Source organism: Phoenix dactylifera, chromosome 2 (genome assembly GCF_009389715.1).
Source record: "Phoenix dactylifera cultivar Barhee BC4 chromosome 2, palm_55x_up_171113_PBpolish2nd_filt_p, whole genome shotgun sequence".
NCBI classification, from domain to species: domain Eukaryota; kingdom Viridiplantae; phylum Streptophyta; class Magnoliopsida; order Arecales; family Arecaceae; genus Phoenix; species Phoenix dactylifera.
This window is the reverse complement of record NC_052393.1, coordinates 9,076,956-9,097,727: the sequence shown is the minus strand read 5'-3', so window position 1 is coordinate 9,097,727 and position 20,772 is coordinate 9,076,956. Positions and strand designations below refer to the sequence as shown.

Below are 20,772 nucleotides of genomic sequence, written 5' to 3'. Positions count from 1 at the left end.
TTAATCATATTTACAACAGAGATGAGTTATATTGTCAAAAGAGAAGAGAAACAAATACAAGAAAAAAAGGCTAAATGGTTTCAAACTAAGTATTTGATGATCAATAGAGGAAAGAAAATATAAAAAAAAAGAGCCTTTTTTTTTTCAAACCAGAGTTTTTGTACGTACATACATACAAACAAAAAATATGCTTCCAAAAAGAAAATTATAATATATGCTTCCAAAAGAGAGTCGGCTCTTGGGGAAGCTTAAGATAGCCCCCTAAGTTTCTATTTTTTGTTCGCAGAGGTCTACTGGTTGTTTCTCAATTGAACTGTGATGTTTGTGGTGAGAATGAAGACATTGATGTTTCTCAATTGTCCAGTAGCCAAACAAACTTGGGAACTTTATTTCCTTCAATGCCATCAAGTGCTACCCTCTAATTCCATTTCTTCCATGCCTACTGTGGGGTACTAGAAACAACAAAAACTTTTCAGCAAGCTGAAACTCAGCCAAAGCTTATTGCTGCATCTGCTATTTGTCTGACCTTATGATTCAATGAAGCCATGAATTCTTCGAATCCTTATTTTGCAGCTCTACAATCTCCTCACCCTCTTCTTTCCTCCCTCTTACATATCCTCATGTTGCATTATTTCTCCTATCCTATCAAAATTGAAGAAATCTAGGTCTTTCCTATAACATTATTATCATTTTTTTAAAAAATGTTTTTATCAAAAATGATTTAAGTGCATTTCTACATTCTAATAATGCAATATATAAAAGTCGAGTGAAACATTCAATGCAGAGCCCATCCTAAGGATCGGCATTATATTTTTACAGTTGTATGATTTTAAAATTTTAATATTTTAATTTCACAAATTTAAAAACCATTTTATTGGGAGAGCAATCATTATAATGGGTTATCTTTTGCCCCACAATAATTTTAAAATTTAAGGTTAAATTTGTCCTTCTTCTGGGGCCATAACTAGTTAATGTCTTTTTTATTTGTAGTAGACATTGCGTCCAAGCCACAGGCTCGGTTTAGTATCCGTGGACTGCAATTATGGGCTGGGAGTTTTATTGTGGGCTGGGTTTTTTTCCCTTTCCGAAGTTTTGGTTCGCATTGGTTCTCTCGTTCTCCTGCTAGTGGACTGTGATAAACCAAATATAACATTGGGGTTAAGGATCTGGTTGGTGGCCTATACAACATATTTTCTTTTCCAAATTCTCTTTTCTGTTTGTTGTATAAATACAGGAATAACTTTAGAGTGAAACGCAACCCCATGTACCTCAACTCGTTTGGCAAAAAATATATCTGAGCTAAATAATCTTTTCCCTGATCTTTTTTTTCCTTGAATCCTTGTAGCAGCAGCTGCTATGCTGTCTCTGTTTTCTTTGTAACCATGCTGATCTCTCTGTTTCTGTAATTGAAACAGTGAAAATCTTCTGTTTTCTTTCTCTCATATTGAAATGAAGGCTGGGTGGCATTTTGCCTCCTTTTCCTCAGAAGGAAAGAGAAAAAAAAGAGAGAAAAAACTCATTCAGCTAAACAAGAGCCGAGCAAGAGCTAGACTTAACACCCTCGAGTTCAGCATGTAAAAATTTTTTCAACAAAAATGATTTTATTTTTTCATCATCTCTATTCAAAATGTTTTATTAAATATGTACCCATTCAGTGACTTTGCCACTGGACGTTCTCAAAATGGATACCATCAGGTCGGAACATATTCTAAACATAAGATTAAAATATAATTTGAGATTCTCATTATATTTCTTAAACAAGCTTTTAGCATGGAGCTTGGTTCCAAATTAAATGAGCTAGCTCGAGCTCAGCTCGATTATTAAACAAGCCGAACTAGAACTAATCTTAGATCGGTTCGTGTTCTCCCTCGTTCCATCCCTGCATGCAATATTGCTACTTTAGAATAGACTGACTGAGTGCTCCAAACGTGTATGTAGTATGAGGCTTTCCAGGACCAGACCCAAGAATAATTAACAACAAACACATAACTCTTCTTTACTAGAATACAACATAATTGCGTCCCACCATGAGACTTTAAAAGCGATAGGAATAAAACTCGAAATGGAGCCAGTAGCTTCCTTCTAGTATGAAAATCTTCATATCTGCGTGGCTCACAAAACAAAGAAAAAAAATAACAAAGGAAAGGAGGAAGGACAAGTTCTGATCTTTGGCAAGTGTAGAGCACATAGAAATGTTTAAATCCGCGTTAGGTGGCAGTATGATACAACATTGAATGGTAGACCCTCGCTATCACACTAGATTTCAGATATGTTTGAGGAGAGCCAAACCCCACAAATACCTGCTACTTTGTCATTAGAATGAAAGGAGTACCTACCCCATCACTACCATCCCCTCATAAGTGCATTGAATGCAATACTTTAAGCACTGCAAGCAGAAGATGACACCGGTCAAGTTAAGGTGCCCTGGGATTGTTGATAATTAATGATTTTATTGTGATTGCCTCAATTCTCTATTCCATCGCATCCGGAATGCAGGAAGAGGTTGATCGCCAGATCATAAATTTTGTACCTCACGGACCATTTGATAACTTTTTTTTTCTACCTGGCTGGACATACATGACACAGAATATTTGAAGGCATAAGTTGTTGTCTTAGGATAACAATCTGTTTGAAGTTAATAAATCCCAACTGCATGCCATTGGAGATTGCTATACATACAGGAGTTAGTACAGTTAGTTTAGCCTTGTCTCAAATTAAGGATCCATTCTTGAAGTAACAGATAGCCTGTTTTCAGTTGAAACATGCATCTTGATTAATTAATTATCTTTTAACTTCTATGGAATACGAGTATATGTGGCAATCAATATAGATAGCTTAGCCTCATGTCAATTATGTGTTATTCCTAACCGACCGAGCCTAAATTTAGCATGAAACTCAGATGCACAATCCTCTGTCGTGAAGAACGCTGCGCATGCACCGATTGCCATCGCATTGCCCATGTCGGAAATAGAGATTATGAAAGTAACAAATTAGACATGGTCGTTTAGTTTTATCCAACATGGTCAAGATGACAATTTCGTATATGTTATTTTGGTCGATCATCACAGGTTATAGTTAAATAAGAAGTGATTTTGGATATGTATTTTTTCTCAAAAAACTTAGATCATGTCTTGAATGCGAGATACAAACATTCGAGTAGAACTACTTTGTTGACCTACACTCATTTTAAATGTGACCGCTTGCCTTTAGGTCTACTTATGTGCAATGAAGGGAGAAACTTTGGACAAGTACATGTTAATAAGGACAAGTCGGAATGCTTCTTACAATTATGCACTGGATTTTAGTGGTTTTGAATCCTAAGCTTGCTTTGGAGCTTAATCATATCCCTGCTCATTAAAGTCTCCAGCCAAAATTGGGCGAGCATGGGCTTCAAACCAAAATCATGGTATCCAACACTCTGTGACCTTACCAACGGAACCAATTGATATCCTTGTTAGATATCTTTGTTCATCCAGGATTTAAAAAAAGAAAAGGAGCATATTTGCAACTAGTCGAGGAATTGCCATTAAATATAGAGCGCATTTCTTCCCTCCAATGTTTCATTCGAAAACAAATTGCATTATGATCTTAAAAAATTGAACTACTAAGTAAGCTGCAAGGTGTGATTAAGGGCTAGAGATGGTGATTAATCTCTAGAGGCTATGTGTGGACTTATCATTGGATCAATTGAGACGCATTACTGCCTCTAAAATCATATGGTTATTTATAATCCACAAAAGGAACTCTTGAACAGAAAGGCCCAAGTTTGGCTACCAATCACTTCTTGGAGCACAGCACAGTCATTATCCGGAAGCGAAGAATCGGAGTACGTAGTTGGAACATTCCATTCCCACCGCATTCAAAAACCATTAGGTAAGTCAGCAATTGACTGGCGAACACACCAATGGAGTTTTAGAAATGCTATCTTTCGAATGTGGACATATATAGAACGTACTATTTGGGCACTGTATCTCTTAAGAACACATTCTTCTAATGAATCACGGTTGGGCTTCACTTCTTCTTGGAAGCAGGGTTATACAGAAAGCATGGCTTGACAAAGGCAGCAATGTAAATAATGGATATGTGATGGTGATACTCGACAAGTTATGAGAATATTGCGTGCGTTTTGTTCTCTTCCATGAGAATGGACACGCATGAATAATTTTAACCCAACTTGACCTGTCCACATAGCTGAACTCGTCCACGTCTTGTGCTTGAAGCTGGCTTCCGGGCTCCACCGTCAGTACTTTCCTTATTTCCGAGCCTCTTTCCCTTGCTTCCTCTCCCTCCTTTTGTTTGTTTTCCATGCGTCTCTCGTATCCTTTTGTTTTCTTTCGTTTCCTGTTTTATTAATAATTATACCTTCTTGTCTTCTACGATGAAGGCAATGGCCAATTATCGCGTGGTATGAGCAGGAACGTGAGTTTTCCTTTGGAAATGCCTACGACCAAAAAAAAAATCTCAAGAGGAATTGCCAGCTATTGGTGCTGCTTTACCCCTTTATTCTTCTCCTCGTTTATCGTTTTATAGTTCTATCCTGTAGGCTGTAGCGATCCACTGCGGCCTTCAGAAAACGTGGGGCGGTCTCGCTGCAGTGCTCTCATCACCTTTCTTTTTGGTAGGTGCTACGTTCCTTTCTCCTTGTAGGCGTGGAATTAGAAACAACCCCAACAACACTCCATGAAATAAAAGAAAAATATAGTTGTAAATTATTCCAGTATGCTATAGAATACAAATTGAAATATCTTGTAGTTATTACTAAGTGGCACAGATCTCTATGTGTATGTGCATGGTGGTCGATCTTTCCTGATTCCTATGATGAGTGCATGCTAATTAAGTTGATGCATAGAAGTCTTTACAATAAAGCTTTAACGATCGAATAAGTTGGTGATCAAATTGCAAATGCTATTTTGCATGCAATATGTGTACGTGGAAAGTAAGCAAGTGTTTGACGGAACGTCCCTATAGGCATCTTTCGATGTCATAGTGATGTAGATCCAAATTATGATGATATTGGACCACCAGAGAGCATTATGCTCATAATCTACATACACATCAGCATAGGGCCGCTGATAATGCTTCTTGATAAGGGTCACATTTTTGTCAATCATATAAACGAAGTGTAGAAGTTTGGTCTCGCACAATTTTAACTTGATCCAAACGGTAGAAGGGAGAATTTTCTCAATTTGCTCAGCTTGAATCTCCTAAAAAAAAAAAAAAGAAAAAAATGGTAAAAGCATGATTTACATCTCCTCTTCTTTTATTGATGAGTCAATTGATGATCCAACTGTTTTAAAAACTGATGTGCATAGCTTTTGTGAGGTCTGCCCTTTCTTGTACAATTCGAATCGGATCTCTTAGTTCGATTAGGATTAGCTTTTCACAAATAGACATAATTAGCAAAAATAAACATAAAAAGCTAAAATCCTACAAAATGTAGATCTTGACTCCTATATCAATTTTGCTCAATGTTGCTCTGCTTAATTCTTTTCGGATTGGGAGATACATCCGATCAAAATCTTTTCCGAAAAGAAATTTTTTGATTTGATAGGCTTCTTTAGGGCACAAATCATGAAATTTAGCCTTTTTCATCCCCATAGGATGGTGGCTCTGCATCCTAGATCTTGAAAAGTTATCCGATTTTTTAAAAAAATTATCTTAATCGGATGTCGTATGATTGAATTATGATCTCCAAAAATTTGGCATACAATTTGGCTTCCTGATGTAGCGGATCTTATTTCTAGACCCTATTTAGTCCTATTTGTAGCGGCTAAAATAGTTCAAATCGAGCTTGGTGATCATCCTGCATTAAAGCTCGCCCTATTTAGAGGATTTATGTTTTGATAAATCAAAATTGAAGGTAGGAAAATACATGCTTCCCTGCCTTAAAGGCGAATCACTTAGCTTTTCTCGAGTATGGTTTCTAGCTTTGCTCTTCTTTGCTAGATGGTAGATCCTTGTCCCTAAATGTGAGAGACAACTTCGCAACAGGAGTTACTAATGCTTTGTTGAAAGCATGGCTAATTGAGATAAGTGAGTTGGGCTATATTCTCCTCCAATTATGTGACATATTTTTTTATCTTAGCATCCATCAAGATAGAATTAGCAGCCATACTTATTTTTGTTTTTCGATGTACTTTAAATATGGATAGCCTTTCTTCCATCTACTAGTATATTATTAGCATGTTTAGACCATAAACTAAGACTTGCGTATAGAGGATTGAAGCTCTGATATAAACTTGAGTTGATCAAGAAGAATGAAGAATTTTCTCAACTCTCTCAACTCGAATCTCTTAAAAAAAATTTAAAAAAAGATGGAAGAATTAGCGAAAGAAGAATTTACATCCCTATTTTCTTTCATTGATGATACAATTGATGAAAAGATTGAGGAACATAGCCCCTATTTATAATAACATTGAGGTTCGCCCTCGCATAATTCAAGTTGAATCCTTTGCTAGTTCAAATAGGACTAGCTTTTTAAAAATAGATATAAGTAATAGAAATAAATACAAAAGCTTAAAATCCTATAGAAAGTAGATCTTAACTCCTACATCAATTTGGCCTTTTGCTCTATCTAATTCTTCTTGGATTGGGAGACACGTCCGATAAAAATCTTTCTTGAGAATTTTTTTTTTGATTTGATCGACCCGTTTTGGGAGACAAATGATGGAATTTCGGCCTTTTTTTATCCCCCTATAGGAATGGTTCTACATATTGTAGATCTCGAAAAGTTATCTGATTTGAAAAAAAAAATATCATCTCAATTGAGTATCATATGCCCAAGTTATAACCTCTGAAAATTTAGCATGCAATTTGACTTTCTAATATGGTAGATCTTACTATTGGATCTTGTTCGGCCTTACCTGTAGTAGCCAAAGTGGTCCACATTAGATTTGGTGATCCTTTTGGATCAATCAAGCAACTCGTAAACTGCTTTGCTATGTCTTGGTTAGTCTATACAAAAATGGGCTTAATCTAGCAACTATTTGATTATATTTTAAAGAACATTGTTGAACTAAAAATAAATGAAAAAAGTATTGCTTCACCATGATTTTATAATCATTGGAATCTGACGCTCAGGTATTGCACCTGCCCTTATTCCCCTTGGTAACATGAGGCTCCTCCCCCTTTCTTCTTTTGGGTCCCAAAGACAACCCAAGAAAATGAAGGGGGCAAACATACATCAAAAGCATACAAGTATCTCATGATGGTGGATAAAAGAAGCATATGATGAGCTTCTTTCCAACATAAAAGAAAAGTTAAGGCTGGCTATAGATTACCCTTCTCCTTCCTTCCTTGGAAAAAAAAATGAAAATCTATGTGATACTTTATGCTTTGCTTGTGCTGACCCTCGTCCAACTTTTTCCTAAGGGCCATTAGGTCTAAGTCAAGCAAAAGAATGCATCTTTCTTCTCATGATCTAGTCATTACCCTTTTTTTAAATCAAAATTATTAGCCACGGTCCCTTTTCCAGATTACAAAAACAATGTTCGTCCTAGCTACATCAATCTTAACGCAGTCCGCTCAATCTATGCATACAATATATGGATGATCATGTCCTTACCCAAAAGGTAAAATAGGATGTGGATTCTGGAACTTCAGAGAGATGAATAATAATAATATTGCTGCTTCTTGTTGTTATTATCCCAAAAGGATATACAGTAGAAGGAACTCGGTTGCATGCATGCTAAGAACAACAAATTAAGTGATCATAGACTTCAAATAACGATCCCTATAGAGTATGTGGTAGCGGACTGGATTAAATATTTCCCTTATACCAAGCAAACATGGCACTCTTTGTGCCCAACACATGACAAAGATCCCAATTTTTAGGTTACATAACCGGTATTCGCCAAGTAGTTAACCACTAGCTTCCTCCTACGTGCATTTAAATCAAATTTATCTACAAAGTGCTAACCTCCTTACTCCTTGGTGTGAATATAAGAAGTTTCAAAAAAGTTGCACAGAAAAAATGGGACATCAGCCATAGGTGTTGTCTGGATATGATAAAGAGGCCTAAAATCCCTATTTAAGCTTAGACTATGAATATCACTGCCAAATAAAAAGTTAATATTATTTTAAAACATAACTAAGCTTATCATTAGAGAGTTGAGTTTATCAAAGTATAGTTATCTCCATGCAACCATCTAGCTTGTTATTTCTCTCTCTCTCTCTCTCTCTCTCTCTCTCTCTCTCGGCTGCAATACCCTTTGGACTCACAAACTTATTGTGGGCAAGACTAAAGCATGACGTTTGCTCGACAGTGCCGTTCATTAGTACATTACCTGCCGATCATCTTTCGCTCTTCCAGAATCATTCTTCACTACTCTTGCAAAGGCTTCCACACCTTTGAGAAAGATCTTACCTCTTGTATGCTCTGTTGTGGGCCTTAGTCACCAACCCATTTGTACCAAGTTTGTCACCAACCATCCTTTCTTTTTCTCGTCTTCTCCTTTCTTCTATATCAGGGGAAAAAGATTTATACGATCGAATGCACCAATCTCTCTAGCTGATTACTTACTTGTTAATTAGGGTAATGACACATTATGACATAACAATGAGGGGCAGATACATGGTCTCATTCACCATTTGAAGTCATTTATTTACAGACGGGCCCACCGCCCACCTTAAGCTTAAACAGCCCATCAACTTCTTCTTGTTTTCACTCATCACCAGTGTTCTCATTCACGCATTTGCCTGCCATTCTGGACTCGAAAACAGTGTATTGGTGGCCACCAAAATTATGCACGTTGCACGTGCCATTCATGTCGAATTTACCCCGCCAGCCTGTCCACCAGACAAAATCGGACTTCGATCCCCGGTCGATCACTATTTACAAATACCTTCCACCTGGCTTGTTGGTGCATAGCTAAATCCAAAAGCGAGCTTCAGCTAATGAGGGGGCGACATGTGGCTACAATGATTCGCTATTTTGACAGCTTAGTGTCGTCGTTGTCATGCACCACTCGCCTCTTTGGAGAAATTTTTTTTTTTTGTTTTGTTTCAGTGGGCTAAGCCCTTTTCCCCTTAATCACACACTTTCACTAAGAAAAGCTAAAAGAAATGCTAGCCTCACCTTAAGGCATCATTATCGTTATCTCTAGACAAAGACAGACCATATCTTCTTCAACCAAGGCAAGGAAAGTCTTGGGGGCAAAAAATTATTGATGCGGATCCTTCTTTAAGCTTTGCAATTAAATGCAAAGTATCATGCTCAAGTTATCCCCCCAACAAAGTAAAAATATGAATAGAAATAAAGAATGAGAAGGATTTTCGGGGCACCTTCGTCCCCAGGTGATTCCTTTGAAGCACGTAATCAAAGTAAATGTTCTCCAATTTCAGCAAAGAAAGGCAGTAGAATCCACCTCCTCGAATGCCATTCCATTCCATATTCATGTACACAAGAGTTTAAAGGTGATCGATCACCCAAAACATGTAAAACCAAATATATAGATATATATATATTAGACAAAATTAGCACTGCCTAATGTGTGTTGAAGAGGTGAGGAAAGACCACAGTTTGCAAATAGCTACAGCTGGGACCCTCGAGATTCCTTGTAGAGCAATTGGAAAAGCTAGCAAGCAAGCGAGCAAGCAAAAGGTTTGAAGAATTTCTGAGATTTGACCTCTGCCTTCAATTCCAGTTGAGGGGGGAGTTCCACCTGAAATTTGATGCTTTCGGACTGCCGAGACCTGAAAAGGAAGTGGTGCTCGCATTGCTCTTTTCACCAAATGCGGTTGAGATCCTCGGATGTTTTGCACCCGGAGGTCTAGCAGTAACCCCACAAGAATGGCTCCTCGAGACGGAATCCGATCGTGCTGTCCTCCTCCGGCGCCGGGGGCAGCCATGTCGACGAGTAGCAGAAGCCATCCCTCAAGTCGAGCAGGAGGTCCGGCAGGTCGAAGAGCGCATCGTCGTTGCCACTAGACGGGGTTGCAGGGGGCGGGGAGTCGGAGGTCGTCGTGATCTCGTCCCGGCATGCGGCCGACTCCACGCTCCCACATGACCCTGGGCTGCAGTCGCCGAATGTGGCGGCCGCAGCAAGAGCAGCCGCCGCCTGGATGTCCTTGGGAGAGGAGGTGGCCGGCCGGGGGAGCTTGCAGGCCAATTCAGGGAAATTGAGGTAGGCGGACTGGCCCTTGATGGTGAGGGCGGCGACGTCATGGGCTCGGGCTGCCATCTCGGCCGTCGGGAAGGTCCCCAGCCAGATCCTTGACTTCTTCCTCGGCTCTCGGATTTCCGACACCCATTTGCCCCAGTTACGCATCCGGACGCCACGGTACGTAGGATGCTTGCCGTCCTTGCTTCGCTTCTTAGCCTCGCCGCCGCTGCTCGCCTCCGCATCTCGCTTGGAGCCACTATGGGTGGCCTCCATAAGAATCTTTGCACCTTGGCCTAATTCTGGTGAGGCATTGGGACAAGAAGAGGTGGTGGTGGTGGTGGTCGCGGTGGTGGTGATGGCCGTGGAGGAAGCAGAGTTAGAGGAGGAGGAGGAGGAGGAGGAGGAGGAGGAGGAAGTTGTGGGGGTGCAAGAGGAGGAGGGGGAGGTGTTACCTTCACCACATTCATGGGTGAGTGGCTCCTCCATGATAGGGGAAGGCAAAGTGTTGTTTGGAAGGGGAATGTGAGAAGTGGTTGCACAAATTGTTATGGGACGGGCTTTTATGAATGCCCAATGAGAGAGCGAGCAGCAGTAGCGAGCAAAAGCAAAATAGGAGGATGGGCCCATGCTAAAAGGGAGGGTTGCAGTTACTTCCCTTGGAAGCCCATATTTTACTGCTCCCACCCCAAGTTCCTTGAGAGGATCAAGTAAAACTAGGACTCTTGTGTGTGAAATGGTATGTTCCGTGCTCTTTTTGACCTTCTTTGAGTTGGATGATGGCCTGAACCAAATTGAGCTCCCTAACCAACACAATGTGTCACGCCCCGAATCGAATCTCGAGCAGTAGCAGCCGGCTACATATGAGACATGAGTCGATGAACATCGGGCGACTCGATTCCATGCTTCTGTCCAATATCTCACCTTACTTGTGCGATTAGCAAACTAATTGAGTATCACCTCTCTAGTACCATTATTGATGACTCATAATAATTCTTTTTTTTTTGGGGGCAGCAAGGCAATGCCATCTGCTTCCTAATTGAATGAGATCTATTCGCCTAAACGTTTTTCTTGAGCATAGATCTGTTGACCCTTACATTGGCTTGGCCGAGGGATGCCTCGGCGCATGAGCAAGTCGTGCGTTAACAGTGCCATTCCTTGGGGGCTCCACTGGTGTTAGGCTTAAGCAAAGAGAGTGCTTCCTTGTGCGGTTCGGGGAAGTATTAGAATAAGGGGATTGTCTTATGTGATGGATTTAATTGAACCCACCAAATGACAATAAATAAAAAATGATTTGAGTGTAGCATGCATATATTAGGAAACAAAGAAGGTTCTTATTTTTTTTTTCTTTCGGGGGTACAGGGACGTTCTTCTCTTATTTAACCACTGGAGAGATGATACACTGTAAGTCCGCAAAGGAAGAGCAACCATTAAGGTGATTATTTATGACATTCAAAGCAATGTTAGATCATATTCGAGATTCCACACCAAAACCGCACAAAATGATGAGGAGTTTAAAGATCTTTGTTAAGAAAAAGGACACAATTTGGTTGCTAAATGGGTTCCAAAAGGGAAGTGTTCTTCACTGCATTTCCTTTTGCTACTTCAGCCTCCTTCCGCTGTTTCCTCTTAAAAATGGGAGCAATGACCATGGCCCGGAAAAATTAGTCTGAACCTCCTAGTGGCAAGAGTATCTAATGGCCAATTGATGAAAGACTCTTTGATGATCTACCCCCACCAAAAAAAAGAAAAGAAAAGAAAAGAAAGACTCCTTGGTTGCCTCACCCATCTTAAATACAAATGGATCGATCCTGCTTGACTGCATGATAGCCATTAATTTAACTTGGTTCGCCACCTAACGAAATGCGTCGTGTAGCCCCCAAAAAGGCCGAAACCCTTCAAAGAAGTTAGCCCCCACATGAGCCTCACCACCAACTTCATTTAACTATTTAGTGCACCTTCCTCTCTTAAATAAATCATCCAACGGGAGGTTTAGCCCCCACCCTTTTCTAATCAAATTAGTTTGGAAGGACCCTCTCACTCTCTCAGTGCAACAAATATTCCTAATATAATATATGATTCATCTCCATCAAAGAGCTGACAACGGGTATTAAGAGACAAGAAGAGGCATTGGAGTGAATGCATTCAGCATTAGGAATACATAACTAGTCCAGATCATGAATCTTGTGCTTTCTAATGGCTCATAGCAAGACAAAAATAGTCTCTGCTGTCACCCTTGCAAGAAGGAAACATTTTCAGCCATGGAGAACATGTGAGGCTCCGCATCGTCGAAGATGATCAATGGGCCAGCAAACTGTCCATAGAAGTGCAGTTAGGAGGTCAGAGGGGCAAACTATGGCAGCATTGTTTGCTTACAAAATTCAACTTGGAATAAATGAACGACATATTAGCGAGTTTGGTGATTCAGTTCAGACATGAGCAATTGAATTTGATTTAAAGCAGAAAGCTCTGTTAGGTTTGTCTATGTCACAGAATAATCATGCTCTTTATGCAATCTTTGATAGGTATATTATTGCATGTAATCCGACTTTGTACCATATTAAGCCAGTATAATGGATTTTCAGATTTAATCTCTCTCTCACTCTCACCCTGTGTCTCTCTGTCTGTCTCACTCTCACTCTCACCCTCTCTTCTCCCGCCCATGTATAGTTTAGTTTAATAAAGATAAGTTATAAAATGTCCTGAAAATTATGGGTCGCTGAGCCGTCTTTCAATGTCTAAGAAATCTAATCGTTTGTATAACAACATACTAATGCTATCAAATAGTCAAGCTCCAACAATTGATGACCTCACACAATCAAAAGCAGAGCTTGAAGCATAGGCGAACAGAATTGTTATTTTTTATAGGAGAGTTCAATGATAATCTCCATGTTTGGAAGAAAAATGATATGAGATTGAGGATAACTCCACTCTCTGAAGAAGCTTAACTTGTTTGGTTGCCTTGTGCACAAAAGGAAAAAGAAAAGAAGCAAACGTTTGGCCCCCAAAAGGAAGTGCCGTCTCAATGCTTCAGCTAACAGGCCAAGTAGCCATAGATCTCTACTTAGTTCCTAGTTATCAGTTATTATATATAGTTATTGCGTGACTTAGTTTATCAGATCGTCGTTGGTGAAAAATCCTACCAATAGATGTTCCAAAAAAATTATGTACTTCATTTCTAAATTCTAACAACTATATGTACGCACACAAACTCAATTCCACCAAATGAGTGAGCCACAATGGACCAAACAGTCTAGACCAGCTTTTTCCTTGCATTCTTTGAGGGTCAGAAGCTAGCTTTTTAAACCCCCAATGTGGTTGCAAATATAATTTTATTAGGCGATTAGCAGCGTCTCTCAAACACATTTATCCACCATTGATGGTTTGGACAGCATAGCAGCTGTGGAATGTCAGAATGTGTTTGTCCCAAAGACACAGTTGATCTCTGGCCACCATGTTGGAAGAAAACATGAATGCCTTTTGAAATCTGTAGCTTGCAAACTATTTCTAGCAACGAAGTTCAATCCACTGGGTGTTTGTGATAGTGATGAGTGAGTGAGTGAGTGAATGAGAGAGAGAGAGAGAGAGAGCTCCTTTCTTGCCCATCTCAATTGACAACTATAATATCTTCCAAGTTACCCGCACCCACAAGAAATTGGAAGCTTATATCCAGATGGAGTAGTTTTTATTTCTTTTGCCATTTCTATACTCTAAATGGGCACTCGTATCACCTAACCAGCGCACACGTTAGATCAATGCATTAAAATCTCAAGTTTGATGCCTCCAGTGGCGATTGGATGGAATCCATTTCTTGCAGTGCAAGAGGCTTTCTCTTTCTGCTGTCTTGCATAGGAGAGCAGTGACTTATTACCATGGCAGCAAGTACTCGATGCCTATTGTGGTCCACCTCACGAAAGCCATCGCCATGGATTCTTGTGTGGCCTCAAACTCGCCACGGCGTCCATCTCACGGAAGTGATCCGCAGAAACCAAACTGCACCTTTGTTTTCATCCATTTATTTTTATACGGGCAGATACTTCTCTTCTTATGCTAAGAGTACCGAGAGGCCTCACCTACTCCACTGGTCCTCACCTTACTCTGCCAAAAGCTTAAACAACAGAAAGAGGCGCCCCTCGCGTGGGTTTCAAATTGTCTTATATATGCTCTCTTTTGTATATTTTCTAAGAAATCCTTTCTCTTTTTATTATTATTATTATTATTTAAGGGGCGGGGCGGGGGTTGACCTAGGACTTGTCCCGGCAAACCTTATCTCTTTATATTGCAACAAGAGATTTTCATAAGAGAATCATTTATAGAAAATTTTACCAATCTTCTTCAATTGAAAGCATATGTATTTAAAGAAGCTGCTTGATTCTCATTTAAAAATTTGAAATAACCTCGCAACATTGGCGTTGCACGCTAAAAGATGTTAATCTATATTTTAGAAGAAGATTGACTCACATCAGGATAAAGAGCTTATATAGTTACACATTGAAGATACAGAGATCTCTCAAATCACTTAGGAGATTGATCCGCTTGTTGAATAGTTTAATAGGCCTACTTATAGACCACTATCTTTTGTAAAAAAAAATTATTGCTCTTTTATATTTTTCTTTCTTGAATTTTTTTTATAAATAATTTATGTAAACTTTTCTTTTCTAATACACTACAAAAGAAAGGATATCTTCCGGCGCTTTGTTTGGTCTTTATCGACGCTTAAAAGCGTCGGTAGATTTTCTGCCAACGCCCCCAGAGCGTGGGTAAGACGTCGGGCGGGTGGGCGTGGGCTCGGTTTAGCCCGACGCGTCAAGAAAGCGTCGTCGATCTATGCTGACGCTTTTAAGCGTCGTTCATTCGCGATGTAACCGACGCTTAAAAGCGTCGGCGAACTTGGATCGACGTTGGTTATTGTCGGACTAGGCCGATGCTACAAAGCGTCGTTAAAGGCGTGCCAGATTTCGTGCCACTTGCTATTTCCGACGCTTAAAAGCGTCGGCAATAGAATTTTTTTTTATTTTTTTTCGTAAAAGTAATTTTTAATACTCTGTTACATTAAATTCTAACAAAACAAATACACTAAATCACATATATAACAAGATACACGTCACAAACAAGAACTTTTCATTCAAAATATTCATATTATCATATTTGATTACATTGTACTTCAAAAACATTCTAAAAACATAAATCTCAAATTCCTAAGTACACAATCTATGATATGTACCAAGGGTCGACGGCATCATCATCTTTACGAGTAGATGAAGTATCAGCAACCTACAAGAAAAAAAATATTTTAGAAACTAAAAATACGAAAGTCATCATGCTCATACAAGAATACATTATAATTAAATAAAATATTCAAATAGATTTAGTTATGTACCAGAGGAGCAAATCTCTGTAAAAAAGATGAAATATGGTCAAGCTGATCTTGCAAAGATTGTATCTTCAACTTTTGGCTTTGCTTCAACTCCGCCATATCAGTCATATGACTCTGCCTCGTCTCCTCTATCCTTGTCTCATATGATTGCTTTATCTATGCCATCTGTCTTCAAATTACAAACCTCTGCAGTGCTAGTACCTTGTCTGGCATCTTGGGTATATCGGCTCACTGCAGATAGCTGAGTGGAGGTAACTCCGACACCGTAACCCCTCACACGACCATAACGTTCTAGGCCCATCAATTCGGCATAGACCTGAGCCTCGATGCGACTGGTCGTGTCGGATGATGATGACTCCCGACGCGCTCTGAAATAAGATTTGTAGCTCTTTCCTATATCTGCCAATATTAGAATATTGGAATATGTCTGCCAAAATAAAAGCACACAGTATAATATGATTCAATGTATATATTTGCAATCTATATTAATAATAAAGATAATATAAGATATTGAAATAATATACGTGACCTGTCCTTTTTCAGAAAATCAGTAGTGAACAAGCTCCCTCTACTGCAGAGGGTATACATCAGGAGGAGTCACATGAGCAACCTCCTCCTCTGTCATACCCTTGCGCTTGAAGTCCGTCCTCAATTTTGCTTTATATTCTTTCCATTTGCGGTTGAGGGACTTTAGCACCCAATCATGGCTCTCTGGAGGGAGTACAAACTTATCCTACAACAAGATACAGAATGTTATAATAATATTAAACCTCAAAAGTAAAATTATGGTAGTAAGCAAATTAACATACAGAAGGTGTCAAATTAAAAAGAACAAATTCAATTCATTACCTGTATGAGTCTAAGAAGCTCAACCTTATACGAAGGAAGTATGTCATTCCACTTCGTATAGTTGAGCGGACACAGCTGACTCTTGCGTGCAACCGATCCTAAAAAGCTTGATAGAAGACTTCCAGCTCTATTGATGGGCTGCCCCAATTCGGAGAGGAGCAAGACGGAACCTAGGGCAGCGCCGGAGAGGAGCAACACGGAAGCTCGAGCAGCGCTGGAGAGGAGAAATGAGGGCTCGATCGGGGTCGGTCACTAGGTTAGGGTGGTGTGCTCGCCTTCGACGACGCTTATACGCGTCGTCTAACATCGACGCTTATAAGCGTCGTGTTATCCTGACACTTATAACCGTCGTTGTAGGTCTGGAAGAACAATGACGCGTAATAGCATCGCCCTATAACCAGTTCCCACACTTCCCAGCATCATTTGGAATTGAAGACTATGACGATACTTTTAAGCGTCGTGGATTCCTTTAAATTGCCGACGCTTATTAGAAGCGTCGGCAAAAGTTCTAGCGGCAACCAAATTTGCCGACGCTTTTCTATAGCGTCGGCATTCAAGAGTCGGCTTTGCTTTTTCTTTTTGTAGTGATAAAGGCGGGTGGCTTTGCCTCCCTCTTCATCAAAAATCATTTGGTTTCAATAAATACTACCGTTGAGCACATTTGATGCATGAATCTGATTTAATGGATGGTTCTAATCACCTCAGCAAGAATCTTGGCTGACATATTTCTTTTATTGCTTTCTTAGCAAAGAAAATGGCCAACTTTCAAGGAAGATATTAAAAAAAAATTATATATTTATATCCATGGATCCTCTTTGGGCTTCTGCCAAATTCTTTCTTTAACAAAAAAAAAAAAAAAAAACATGGATCCTTTTCCATTACAGTAGTTGGTATATGTGCGACCCAGTGATTTAACGAATAGTTACAAGCTAAGGAGAGGAAACCATGTCCATATAAGCTTTTAAATTGTCCAAGTTCTTACCATTTTTTCTGGTGCTGTAGATATGCTTAGCTTATCCTCTTGAAAACAGCTTTGTCTAAATGCTCGAAGGGGAGATAAAGTGATTAAGAATCACGTACGCAATCTTGCCCATGCTTTGAGAGACACTGGAAAGCCTCTTTAAGATGGAAGCAGATTCCAATGAACGTATTTATTTTGTATTTTCTACAAATTACTCTCCCGATATTTCAGTTCCCAGAAAGTAAACTGTTAAACAAATTTAAAGTCCATATATATATATATATATATATATATATATATATATATATATATATATATATACTTCTAAACGATACTTGTCCGTTCTAACAAGCGTTTCTCTTTTCATGGATTGGCTCTCGATAGCTGCAAACTGTGCAAACTGGTCTAAATATTACCAAAAATTTCTACGCTAGAAGCTACCTCCTCTCTGCCTCTCACACACAAATCTTCGATCTCTCGAACATAGCCGCCGCAGGAACTGTTTCTTTTCTTACGAAAATAAAGTTTTCCGAGCCCTATTATTTTTTCAAACAAAGTCTGGTGAGGTTTTCTGTTTGAGGACAGATTTCAAAGAAGGAAACAAAAAAAGTTTTTTTTCCCCCAAGGGGATCGTTATCATCACTGCTATCTTCTGATGACACCATCAACACCATCAGAACAATGTGTACTTACACCCCCATGCAAATACTTATTGCATGCTTATTTTTTGAAATTTAATATATATATCTCAAATTATTCTGTTTTTCCATAGATACTCCTACCGCTTGTATTTTTAGCTTATGATTTAATAAAACTGCTTTAAGTGTAAAATGACATTATATCCTTTTGTATTAATACTCTTGAAAAACTTATACAAAAGTATATATCTTTATAATATAAATTGAGTGTTTAAATTTTTCAACTGTATTGTAAAAAGATTATAGCATACTTGTAAGGGTGTATATATATATATATATATATATATATATATATTAATGTATGCTACTTCTACAGTTACCATCATAATCATAAATTCCACGTTCGAGAATATATAATTCAAGAAGGTTGAAACTCAAAAAAAATGATAAATCTCAAAAATTTGGATGAAACTCAGAAAATTAAATAAATAGTAATAATAAATAAAAATCTATGTATGTATGTGTGTGTGTGTGTGTGTGTGTGTATATAATAGTTGTATGAATACAATTTACTTTACATGGTTTCATGTTATATTATGTCTTGTCAAAAAAAATAAGTAGTTATATTTCAGACCAATCAAATAAGAGATTTAAGAAATAAAATAAAATTTTCATTCTCAAAAAAGGAAAAATATGATTTAATAAAATTTTTTAGTTGAAAAGAAAAGGTAGAGAGAGTTCTAGGAAAAATGATGGCAGGCATGAAGAGCTTTCGGGGAGCTCATTGGGACATGATTTCAGAAGTGGGGATTAAGTAGTTGGGCCCATTTTTATTAATATTTCAATATTTATGGTAACCTATAGTATCATTTATGTGGGAATTTATTGATTCTCATTACTTTGCTCACTTTCTTTGGTCCTGTCGAATCCAATCTCTTTCCTTTTTCTTTTTTTCTCCTGGCCTCGTTGAGCCCCACAGAATGCACATACCCTTAAGTGGAACGGTACGAATCTCATGACATGCTGGCAACATTTGCGGATTTCACGAAGAATTCATCATCCATTCACGAACCATCAAACTGTGCGTAGAACTGTTTGTCCAAGTCTCAGTATATAGCTGAATTCCACAGCTATGGCTATCATGGATATCCCAGGCTCCACAATGAATACATTTTCTTATCATTTGTATTTGAAAATAGAAAATACCAATAATTAGAAAATATATCTTTTTTCTTCTTTGTTTTAAACATTTTGTGAATTTAAATTTTTTTTAAAAAAGACAGTGATACTAAAAGAGAAGCCAACATAAAACCCTTCTTATTCAAATTGAAGGCAGTTCATAGTGTTATTCACATCAAGGTGGACTCTAATGTTCCTACACGTCAACGAGGGCAATGAAAGTAAAAAAAAAAAAAGAAAAAAATTTATTGCGATCTGCAAGACCCTCTTTTTTTTTTTTTTGGTGTGTTTTGTGGGTGGGGGGTGCACTAGTATGGGATGAGGCCACAAGAAGAAACAATGGGTTAGTTAACCTACTGAGTAATACTGTAGTAGCAAAACAAGCTGAGAATGAAGAGTGGAACCAAGTAGATTCATGTTCGTATGCTTTCCAGCTAGCCAATCATATGGTAGGCTCTGAAAAACTAGAGATCAGGCATAGCTTGATGAATCTGTCTGAATAGAAAATAGGAGTACCATGCATATGAGGCACTATTAATCCAGTTTCCAGCATAATTCTAGTGCATTTTAAGGTGTTAACAGCTGTGATAAGTACTTCCCAAGCAGCTTGCAATTTAGAGATGTGAATCTTTGTAATAGAATCTGACTAAAGTGATTTCTAACAATGAATCGAGCTCAAGCTTGACTAAAATTTAATTTAACTACCCTATGAGGAGATGGTACCCAATAGAACCAAAGCTGAAGATGAAAGGAATGAGCTCTTGGAACTGCAGGTTTCCTAGTGTACAGATCAACAGTCAAAAAGAAACTAACAAAATGCATGGGCAAGTTGGATGGCCAGGGTAGCAATGTGGTGCAGTATATAGTTCTTTTTGGAAAAGACTTCTATTCCTGTAACTCCATTGAGGCCATCCACCGTAGGTAAACAAAAGATTGTTGATGGCCAACTCCTACTGGAAATGCAGCTCGGCAAAGATTGATCGGAATCAAAATTAAAAATTATAACTAGTAGAACTGTTTGCGCTAGTACAGCTCCAAGTGGCTCTAGCACATGACACTCAATATCTATTCAATGTCCTCCTCGATTCCACAGTACATATTGATGATCGGTCAAGCCCACTCTGTGCCAAAAGATTCTTACAGGGGAGATCATAATGGCCACTGATTGGACCGACAAATACAATCGCCACACTATCAATAAAAACCCTACACAGGATTAGCCAGTGGAGCCTACACCAACCATAACTGATGCCAATGAACATCACCAAGCAACCAATTGCCATCAGCCTTCCTTCTTTCTCCGGATTGCCATTGGTTCATTACAGGCATATATATCCTTCAACGATAATATTGTGTTATTCTCCATTCTAATCGTCCCATCTCAGCTTGTACCATCTAAGTCGGGGGTGCGTCCCAGTCCATGGCTTCAAGTGGCAGCAACAACAGAAGTTCCACTGGCCAACCTTTCAGTCTCAACACTTGTAAAATATGCATACATGCAGCATTAGCACTTAGGTTCATCCCAATTTTTTTTTTTTTGTCCATCCGTCTTTGAAGCACAACGCCTGAATGGCCGACACCAATTTTTAATCTTCCTCCACTTAGACTTATCCAGGATCAAGATTGGGAGACCCTGAATATGCTATTAATTAATTGTCATAGAAAATT

At 38.8% G+C, this 20,772-nt stretch overlaps 1 protein-coding gene across 1 annotated transcript; it reads right to left on the bottom strand.

Moving 5' to 3' along the window:
- Window positions 1-9,336: 9,336 nt before the first annotated feature.
- On the bottom strand, window positions 9,337-10,886 carry LOC103717275 (ethylene-responsive transcription factor ERF034-like). The gene has a single exon (XM_008805596.4). The coding sequence runs from the start codon at window positions 10,728-10,730 to the stop codon at window positions 9,771-9,773; it is 960 nt and encodes a 319-aa protein (XP_008803818.3). The 5' UTR covers window positions 10,731-10,886; the 3' UTR covers window positions 9,337-9,770.
- Window positions 10,887-20,772: the final 9,886 nt, after the last annotated feature.

Excerpts from the sequence above, each read along its gene's own strand:
- LOC103717275 (XM_008805596.4), bottom strand. The coding sequence starts at position 10,730 with ATGGGCCCATCCTCCTATTTTGCTTTTGCTCGCTACTGCTGCTCGCTC.